This window comes from Temnothorax curvispinosus, unplaced genomic scaffold (genome assembly GCF_003070985.1).
Source record: "Temnothorax curvispinosus isolate PA1 unplaced genomic scaffold, ASM307098v1 QBEX01001883.1, whole genome shotgun sequence".
NCBI classification, from domain to species: Eukaryota; Metazoa; Arthropoda; class Insecta; order Hymenoptera; family Formicidae; genus Temnothorax; species Temnothorax curvispinosus.
Window position 1 is genome coordinate 171,442 of NW_020211663.1, and position 11,084 is coordinate 182,525.

The window sequence follows — 11,084 nt, forward strand, 5'->3', positions numbered from 1 at the left end:
AATATTTTTGGTTTTTAATCACTGGCGGAGGAAGTTATTTTTTCTATTTGTAAAATAACATTACGAGAAAGATGAAAATTCGTCTACTTGCATGGATATGTGATATTCGTTCAAAATATCTCAGCAGCCATTTCCATAAAAGGAATATAGAATCCAGATATTTTCAAAAGGTTACAGTTATTAATATTAGAATGGATATTTGATAGTTTTCGAGAGAGCTTCGGTTATTGTGCGAATTTAAAATCAACATCTCAAATGTATCCAGTATCATTAAGCTGCTGCAAGTAGCCGAATTATTACTCTCTTTTTATAGTTATTTTTACAAGTTTATACATTTATTATATTCTTTTTATGCTGTGTACCAATAAAAATGACAGGTTTCTTTTATGATGTTCAATTAATTTTATATTCTGCCCATTTATTACAAAATAACAGCTATTTAGTTTCAGCAACTTTTCGTTTGTTATCTTGAGTTTTTTAATTTAACTTTATATTTTTAAAGATAAACCACGTGAACGAAAGAAAACCGCCTTTAATTTTCGAAAAGAAAACTCTCTTTCTCCATTGACAAGTTTCATAATAAGTATTGTTTTCTATAGTTTGTTTGTTTCTAGTAAATTTGTTATCTAGTTCCATATATTCTTAGGAAAAGCACACAATTCCGTGCTTTGTACTATTCTCACAGATTCAATGAATGTAGCGCGCATCCCATTGGATTCTTGTCGAGACTAGCGACGCTTACTGTGGAATTATTGATATCTTGCTTTCGATACTGAATATCCTTTGCATGAATAGTTTGCTTTCGATCTCAGCTGGGCCGAGAGCTGCCTCGATGTCTGAAAGGAGATATTGAATACACACAATTTAAATTATTCTACTTAAATCATGTGATTCAGAGTATGTCCAACCGAAGTAACGATATCCAATGCTTTTAGAGCTATTCTTTTCGATTTTTACCAAAAGGAGGAGAAAAGGTGAAATAAGGAAATCGTGTCCATCTTACTGGACGTTCGACACGAGGGTAAGGATAAATCTAAAGCCTTTGCGATATTTAACGCGCCACAAATTGATTTTGATCAAATCGATTATAATTTCTTTTGCAACTTATTTTGCTCCTCGGAATATAAGCTCGTAGAAAAAATGATAAATAAGAGGAAGACAAAATAGACATCTCCGCATCGTTATCATCGCCACTCCAGCCGATATTCCCGGCACTTGTTGTCTCTCCCATGGACATAAAGTTCCGTTCCATCCTCATTGCGCAAAACCACTTCTCCCCGTGTCGACCGCACTACTCCAGGACGTGCCGTGGCCTTTCATCTGGTCGTCGAGACGAGATCGCGGCAAAGGGTCTGCGGCGTCTCGACGAAAAGGAAATATTGTGAGAAAATTCCCTTTTTCGCCGCAACAGCCCGCCTCATTTGAGCCGCACAGCGTAACCACAAGCGAAATAAAATTCAAAGGGAACTGCAGTTGGTCGTAGTTAGAACTCGTAGCGATATCTTTTCGAGCTAGCCATTTTAATTTTATTCTCGTTTTAATTCTACAATGTGTGCCGTTTCCGTCGGAAGAAGTTCTATTTTAAAGCAATACGAATTTCAATGAGACGAAGTAGAATACTTTTTGCCTATCTTTGGACTTTATTGATTCTAACGTTAGAAATTGCGGATATATAAGAAAGTATAAATACAGTAAAAAACTAATATAATAATCTACTTGAACAAGATATTAATATAAAATAATATATTTGAGCGTCGATATAACACAGAAATTATATAATACACACATATATATATATATATATATATATATATATATATATGTATGTGTGTGTGTATTATATACACGGTAATTCGTTACTTATTAATTTCTTTATTTGTGCACCACGTACTTCGCTTGTCTCGCATTCGCCGTTGATTAATTTGTTGGAAATTACGTTTAAGAAGTTATAATTTTTTAACTAACTCACTAGTATTGTGTGCTATTTGTATTATAAAATATACAAAAGATTAATCTTCTCTTATTATAGTTATTTTATTTTGTATGCAGAACACATTAATATCGTTTGCAAACTGCTTTTATATAAAAAGGATTTATTAAAAAAATGAATACAGAAGCAATTAAAAGTTTTTTTTTTACTAATCGTACAGAGTAGAATTTATCTTTATTAATATTATGTAATTTTGTTACTTTTAATACATTATAATATATTAATTTACTTCGTATTTCACGAGTTAAATTACATTCATGAAATATATATCCATGCATAAAAAAAAATACAAACGTATTTCTGTAGGAAAATAAATTATATGTTTTTATGTGCGATTTACAGATGCGCGTATGTATAGGTATATGTACCTGCCTGTGACAATTCGACGTTTTCCGCTATAATATTTTTCAATTTATATGTTAAACACAGTTATACCGCGTTTTACTACTGTATTTTATGTAGCCGTAGTTATAAAAGCAGCCTCGATTCATTAAAAAATAATGCTCCATTACCCAACAGTCTGCGGAGTAGTATTCTCGCGTAAAATAATGAACAGTTTTCAACATTTTTTTTGATAGAATCTTTTCCGTTGTTAAACAGCAATTCGTTCTTTGCGTCAGAATAGTACAGAAGTCGTATCTCTGCCGAACGTTTTATCGCAAGTTATTTCTCTACAATAAATTTTTTTTTTATCTTTCCGGTGTCAATTAACATTTAAGTATCACTTTAGACGATTTATACAATCCACGTTAGATTTTCGAATTTTATTTATGATTTTAATATATTTTTGTATCTATTTGCATATATATATATATATTTATCATATACTGTTATATTTTAATATGTTTTTTACATGTATTTCCAGAAAACTAGTGTATTTAAAAGATATCTTGAAAACGTCGTGTATTTTAAAAATGTATTTTTATAATATCTTTAAGATTTTTCCAAAAAGTTTTCAAGATTTTTCAAATTTTATAAGATAATTTTTTAGAATATGCAGCTATATTTATATTGTCGACCAATCTGAATATAAATAATATAGTCTATAAAAAAATGTGTGCTGTTAGTTAAAATCTGGCATTTCGATATTTTATATTATTTGTATTGCACCGACACAATTAAAACGAAACTTTTCGGAAACGCGTTAAGCGGAAAATATAATAATTCCAGACGGGAGCTGGAATTATTTGACAAATCAATGATTTAATATTTATCATAATTTTACTAATGACAAAAATTCCCTATTTATTATAACAGATTAAAGTTATATAAATATTAAATTATTTGTACCGACTTATCAAGCGCAGTACCAGCTCCTCTTTTGCGTTTTCTTTTTTGTTAACGCGTAATTATTTATACTAATTAGTACCTCTTACATGAAATGTTTAAAAGTAATCCCAAATAAAGCGTCTGAAAGACGTCTTAAAACAGCAAGTATCTCAAAGACGTCATAAAAAACCAACATTTTAAAAACGTCAGATGTTTTTCTGATGGTTCCATAGAATGTCTTCGAAAATTTTTTAATGTCTCTTAGTTCTAAACGTCATCATAATGCTCAGTTTGTATCTTTGTTTTTCCAAATGTTTCCTCTATTACACGGCCTATAAAGTGACAAATAGAATTCTATCTTAATTTTCAATACGAATTATAAATCGTTTAAAGTGAATTTAATACAACTTTTCACATATCTCATTAATATTCATGCAAGAAAGAAATATTAATGTAAATCTTCTACAATGTTTTCACCTTATACGCGTTAAATAAAAAATGGTTAATTTCAACCCAGTAATCAATTACAATTAAGTTCGTTTGATCGTTTCACGAATTAACTCTAGCCGTCTATGAATTTGTGTCAGTCATCTATCATAGATTCAATTCGTCTATTTGCGTTCTTATCAACCCTGTCAAATTTTCTACCAAGACGCACCGGGAGGCCGTGCAATCTCCCCTGTCCGATTTAGGCGCAGTAATTGCATCAGTAACGACTATAATTACAGACGGCGGGCGTGCCGAGGGCGTGGGCGACGCACGGGGGCGAGGACGTGCCGGTGTTCGCCGTCGGGCCTCTCGCGAGCGCCCTGTTCTCCGGTAGCGTCGATCAGAGCTACATCCCGCACGCGATCGCCTACGCCGCCTGCCTGGCCCATCACGCCAGCCGCTGCTCCCGGGATCCTACGAACAACGCGAATGCCAGCGACACAATGAACGCCGCGCCGATAAGCTGTCCCTCGGCAGAGCCGAACAGCGCGGCGATATCCAGCGACGTGATGAACGACCGCATGCGAAATCCACCCACGAAATCCGCCGCCGGGCCTAGCCGTTCGTCGCTCGGCAGCAGCCCCACGCTGCTGTTGCCGCTGCTGCTACTGCTGCTGCTGTCGCCGCTGATGCCTCTGATGCCCGTCGTTCTGCTGATTCCCCTTCGGTGTCCCTTCGAAAGGACGAGTTAATGCGCTCCTTTCTCCCGCGTCCGAGGAGGAGAGCGGGCCTTCTGTGCGACGTCGGAGGTACACGACAGCGCGGAAAATCCATCCTGACGCGAACGCGTAGTAATAATGGTCGATTGAGCGACCGCAGTGTAAATTTGACGAGACGCGGGCCTTCGAGAGTGGTTTCGTTCCGAACGAGTAGTGATGATCGTCGGCGCGTCTCTCGGTGGACCGTTAAATGGATCGTTTGTCCAGTAGCCATAGCCATAGCTGTGCGACAGTCAGCGAATGTTGACGCAAGTGGCACACGGTGTAACGTCACGGTACAGCGCGGAAAATCCTCGCAAGACGAAGAGCGATTCGAGAGCGTTTTAATAGGAAGGGTCCATCGTGGGGATCTCCTCGAAGAAAGACGTATCTACATCCCCTCGCGTAAGAGTCAACGGCTGACAAATCGACGACGAATTCGTATAGACGATACGTCGCGTGACGTCGGTGAGATGACACGACGGCGTATCGCTTGTTAGTCCTCTCATGCGTTTACATGATCCCGTGTCTCGGAATATAATCAAGTACTTGAACTTTATGTGATAGTTTAATTGATACGAGTTCTTGTTTGAAAGATCGCCCAAAGGCTCTACAAACTTTATGCTAATGATTAAAGCCCTTTCATTAAAGAGCTTCAATGAGAAGATTGGGAGAGGAAGTCTTACTTGTTATTTCAAGAGCTTTTAAGAGCTAAGGAAAATAATGGCATTTAAATCCTAATATTTTCTCAACAATCTCTATTATTATTGATTATTACTACTTATTTAGGAATAAATTCTTTATAATTACGTCATTTCTTGTTTTTTTTCCAATTGAAAGAAGGAAATCCTTGCATGAGAAGATTAATTACATTGGTCGACTCTGCGAAATGTCTCGGAACCATTGCTACTTTCTACGGCTATATATTTCTTTCTCTCGATCAATTTAAAATAAAATATATTTTAAAGATAAAGATTCTATTAAAATTGAATTTATTTGGGATTAAATGGATTTCTTTCGAAAAACAATTATACCGTGAAATCTATATAAGCATTACCTAAAATTTCTGTCAAAGTTTCGCTAATAAGGAAGAAAGAAAAAAATCATCTTCGGTTTATAATTAGTCAATGAATCTGAACGAAAAGAATGCCGATGTTTCTGACACATTTCGCACATTCCGGAGATCCACTCGCCTATCTTTCAAGTGGCGACTTACCGTAAATTCTCGAAAGCATGTTTCTTGCCGTATGATAGCGCATTACAACGAACAATAATGCGGCCTCGATCTAAACTGTCCAACGAACAGGCCGTAAAACAGCTCTCGAGTCGTGAGAATTTTGAAGTAAGATAAAATGTAAATATATATTAAGAAGCAGACACAATGTATAAATATGAGACACGCATCCACACATCGAATGTAAACTATAGATAAGATTTAATCAGCAAATCGAGACGGACTCCTTATCAGCGCACGCTGGCACGCTATTCTTGTAATTGTGTTTGTTTCATTTTTGTGCTTTTTTTTAGGTAGGATCATATTAAATTGGACTAGAGAGAGAAGTAATTACAACGCGGGTGAAATGATTTTTCACAAAATTTATTTTGCACCGAGCGGTTGAGAGAAAAAGTAATTCACAGGTGAAATTATCACATTTTATGTACATCACGCTGCTTCGCTTACGTTTCTTTTTTATTTTAAGCTTCTCGCAACGTAGAGTAGTCTTCAAAGTAATCTTCGCGATTTCGTCATTACAGAAATTAGTCGTGCATTTTTGTCCGATTAGCCTGACAGTCCGTTGCTCCATTTCCTAGATTCGCCCGCTTCGAGCGATTATTATTGAGTAATCCGCCCGTGCCGTCTTTTCAAGTTCATTCGTAATGTATCGCGATCTCGCGCTGAGTGGGAATTGGAGATCAACCGGCGGCGCATTCATGTATTTGTGACTAGTACCGAGGGAATTGCAGCTGCGCGAGCTGAGAGTCCCTTTACCATTCAATTCTCCAGAATCCATTCTCGCGAGGAGCGTTTCCAGTTTTCACGAGGCTGTATGAATTTTATAAAACGTTTCGCGCGTATTCGCGAGCAGCCCTGAGAGATGATTTGCCTATTTACGCGCTAAATCTCGCGGCTTTGATTTATAGTCCCCTCGGTTAATTGGCGAACTAATTGCGCCAACAGATTGCTGTTTTAGCTGATGTTTTAAGCTGGCAAGCGCTAATAGAATTAAAACCGCGTGTGGAAAAATACAAACGCGCATCATTTATCTCGAGCGTGAAAAGCAGAGGATATCTTGCAAACAAACACATAAAATAATATTTCAATTTTACTTTGAATTGATTATTATTAATTTTCACGGATTATGAAGTATTTGAAGATTTGGGTTTAGTAATTTACCTAATCGGCTTTAGTCCGGTCTTTTTCATTAGGCAGCGAATTTATTGACAAAATAATTGCTAATTACCGCATTTTTATATCAGACATATGCCGATAGAATTCAGCAATTTTATGCAGGAAGAGAAGAGCGCATTGTTAAAGAATTGTTTCTCTTTAAACATTGAATGCGAGAAACAAGATATCTTTATAAACATATGTACATTTATCATGTAATATTATCTCATTTTCAATTTCACTGTATCGCGTGTGTATTCTTGAACAGTTATGATTTTACTCGCGAGAAAATGTGTTATGATTTTACTCGCGGATCTGCAGTCCTCCTCATGGTGCTTGCAGTCGGCGAAGACATTGGCAAGATATAGTTACAACGAATCGCTATTTTCGTTTTTCCATTAGGCGTGCTGACTTAGCAAGGATTTTGCAGCGAGAAGGTCAATATCTTTTGCTAAGAGTGGCTTATTTTTACGGTACTCATTTCATGCAGGGTATGAAAACTAAAAGATATCGCGCGAGCGCGCATATGTTCGAGCAATATCTATATTTCGCTTCCAACTAGTACGAACTTGCTTCCAGGACTGTTCAAGTCAGCTCCGAATTTGTAGAGAAGTGAAGGCACAACGCGCATAACATATATATATATATATATATATGTTAGCAAATGACAGCACCTCGAAATGGCCGGAGTTAAACGACAATGGAGGCTTTGGCAAAGTAAATTTATCGTCGGGACGATGTCATCTTTACGATCGCGCGGCGTAAAAAGCGAAGTTCCACGGACGATGTAAATTCCTCTGCGCACATCCCGACCTCGGTTTGTAGATAGACGCCGTAAAACAGTTATAAGGACAACGAATGGAGGCTGAGCGTGTTTCTCCGCGTATTGGGGCCAGAACGAATAGAACTTTATCCGCGGACTTATCCCGATGCGAATTGCCGAGATGTTCGCGTATCGATTACGGTTTTCACGACTGAGCGCGGGCTTTTAATTGTGAACGAAACAAACATCTCGACGAGATGGGAAACGGACAGAATCCAAGTGGAGATTGTACGCTGTATCATCGCTTATTACACCAGATCAGAAACCTGAACGTTGCGTTGTTAAAATAATTTAATATATTTTAACATATTTCATTACAATTTATTTAATAAATGATGCACCTTCGACCTTCTTTGTCGAAAAATGAATTAATTTTAATGTGAAAACATGAATACACCATTCTCAAACTCTAATTTGGTGAGAGAAAGCCGATTTTGATATACTGCACACTGGAAAATGCAAATAACAAATCTTATTCCTCAGTTGGTCATTATAACTTATATATTATACATAAACAATATGAAATATTAATTTGAGCTTTACAGAGATGTTTTATGTTAAAATTTCAACTGCCGTGCGAAATGTAATGTCTACATTCTGACAAAAGAGAAATAAACACCGTGAATTTATTATTTATATGTGCAATTTAAAATATTTTATAAATTATATAAATATACTATTTTGCAAAATTGTTAAAATATACAAGTAGTTGCATCGCTTATTTGCCATCATTCGCCATCGGAGCAAACGCATTTCCTTCGCATATATCTCAAGCATTTTGAACTGGTTACGAATAAGGAATGAACGCGGTAATTGCCGCGCTTTCCTAGATTTTCAATAGCTTGAGATACTTAATTGCAGTTTGAATGCAAGATATCGAGTAACAATGACTCATAGATGGATAAATGTACCATTCGCGCTGGCGCGTCATGTAAAACTGAATGCACCGTAAAACGGTTGTAATGAACGTGAAAGAATAGGATGTTTCAGGCAAGGTACACAAGATGATGGTACTTGCGAATTACGTTGCGTATTGTTAAACGCACCGTACAATACGGCTCTACATTCCTTTGACTCGCATTCGCGCCGTTTAAAACTGGAGTAGAAGTTTAGGAGGAAATTACCAAACGCACGTTTTAATTGCTCAGTGTTTTAGGCGAGTTTTGCAAATTACGAATTATTTAAACTTTAAATCGGCGCGGAATCGCATTTACCGCAAACTTGTCACAATGCTATTAGCTGACGACAGGCTTATCGAGGCTTGCGTTACGGAATCGCAAAAGATTTTGATGGTGTCCGACAATAACGCATTAATATAAAGCTAATCCTTTTTAGCAGAAAACGATTTTCGTTAATAATTAAATTCAGAAATTAGCATTTTATTAATGTTTAAACATACACGTAATAATGATGTTGATATATTTATCACGAGCAAAATTACATAAATTGCCGCACATAAATTTTCCATAGTTGATAATATTGCCAGCCACCATTGACTTCTGATTAATTTTAATAGTAAATTAATGAGAAAACGCGTCAATGTGCACCACATAATCTAAAACGTTTAAATCACGAACACGTGACGCGTGACATTCAAGCCATCAGCATTCAAGCCGAGCTTACACTTCGAAGGACTTATGTTCAAATAGAATTCTAGCGATCGTGCGACGGATCACATGAGACCAAATTACAACAAGAGAACGCGATACGACTTCACCGATCTATATATTTCTGTAAAGAACATCAACCACAAATTATTAAGAATGTAATTTATTATAGATATCTGTATACTATTGTTTCGTAAAAAAAAAAGAAACCACAAAACATCTGTGTATTGCCCTTATTATCTGCCCTTATTATCCTTTCTCTTCATACACTTCCCTTCTTTTTTTTTCGATCGTAACGAGGGGAAAAAGGAAGCTGACTGCAAAAATTCACGAATGTACAACGCAAATTTGTGAAAGTAACATCATCAATTATTTTTCAGCATCGCTATGTATATCTTATTTTGCTTCCTCACAGAGGAAGCTTTGTTTTCGTTAAAAAAGAATTTTTTTTGTTTTTTTTTAATGTGTTCAGAATGTTCTAAAACGTCGAAAATTGCAATTTAAAAAAATGTCTGTATGTATGTATGTGTGTGTGTATGTGCCAAATTTACCGAAATTTTTATAACTCCAGAACTAATCAACCAAATCTTAACGAATTATATATGAAATAGAGATTGTTAACTCTTTACTAATAATTCCACAATCTCAAGCAACACAATGAAAGTATGAGCAAATATGCTTTATACATAGTTATATTAGTTTAATTCTTTGTTCATCATACATTTACAAATGTAATAACAAAAATAATATGTCTTGCTTAATTCATGTATAATGTAACAGAACTGAACTTGTGTGATGAAAAATATGTTTTGTTTGATTAATGTAGAATATAATAGAACTTTACTTTTACTTATGTAATGTATAGAAATTTTTAACACATTAATGAAACTCTGTTGGATTATATATAAGAACCAGAGAACTTAAATAATGTTCCTTTTTTTTTCTTCAAAATAATGCGAAGTTACCCTTGCTCTTCGTAAACTTATCGAACCCGAATGCTGAAAAAAGTAAAATTAAAAATTAGAGAGTCCTAAAATAGTGAAATTAATTGCGTCAAGTATTTGAGATAGAAACATTTTTATACCTGACGGTTTGTCGTCAGACTCAGTTTTATTATCCCGTCGCGGAGTATGTTTCGGGGAAGGAGCCATTTGTGCGTCTTCTTCGGCACAAATTGGCGATATATTGGAAGTCGGAGATAATCTGTAATTACACAGCGAACCCTCGCACAATGATGGCGCACCTGCAATAAAGTTTGTGTAATTTATTTACATTTATAACATATAAATACATCTAATTTTTTCAATTATAAAAGACGAGCAACTTAATTATAATCACAACCTTTTGATACGAAATCTTGATCGAAGGAACTCATATTGCTGTCACAATATTCGTAATTCGTCGGAGAAAACATACTGCTTGCGGCAACAGACAGCGGGCGCTGAACGGGTTTCGCCATTAACGGCGTAACATTGAAATTTACGGATTCTATCTTTTTAATCTTCGGGACCGACAAGGCCGAAGATCTCAAATCCATTTCTTTAACAATAGTCGACGGCTGAGGAGTAGTTATTTTATTGATAGTTTCCTTACTATCCTGCCTTTCAAGTCGCATCCTTTTTGCTTCAATTTCGTCCTGTGTATTCTTAGCGGCGCTATGCTTGAGCGGGCTTTCTCTTGTACGGTAGCTTGGTTGCGTTTTAACGGGCTCCTGCGACTTCTGCGTCTTTTCGTGATGGATCTCTTTCATTTCTACGTCGTTGTCGTCGGCTAAAATCGCTTTCTCAGCACTTGGCTCCGCATTCGATGCTACCGAAGC

General features: G+C 36.2%; 2 protein-coding genes across 5 annotated transcripts in view; one reads left to right on the forward strand and one right to left on the reverse strand.

Moving 5' to 3' along the window:
- Positions 1-9,490, forward strand: part of LOC112468692 (alkaline phosphatase-like) — a 173,143-nt gene extending 163,653 nt beyond the window's left edge. For all 4 annotated transcript variants that reach the window (XM_025037975.1, XM_025037978.1, XM_025037976.1 and 1 more), the window contains one exon: positions 3,988-9,490. In XM_025037975.1, coding sequence (XP_024893743.1) covers positions 3,988-4,440 — 453 coding nt within the window. In that variant the 3' untranslated portion in view covers positions 4,441-9,490. The remainder of the gene's footprint in view (positions 1-3,987) is intronic.
- Positions 9,491-10,162: 672 nt separating this feature from the next.
- The window catches only part of LOC112468695, a 1,436-nt gene continuing 514 nt past the window's right edge, over positions 10,163-11,084 (reverse strand). Inside the window, exons 2-4 of the mRNA XM_025037983.1 lie at positions 10,607-11,074; positions 10,350-10,508; positions 10,163-10,263 (exon numbers count right to left, since the gene is read on the reverse strand). Coding sequence (XP_024893751.1) covers positions 10,211-10,263; positions 10,350-10,508; positions 10,607-11,074 — 680 coding nt within the window. The 3' untranslated portion in view covers positions 10,163-10,210. The remainder of the gene's footprint in view (positions 10,264-10,349; positions 10,509-10,606; positions 11,075-11,084) is intronic.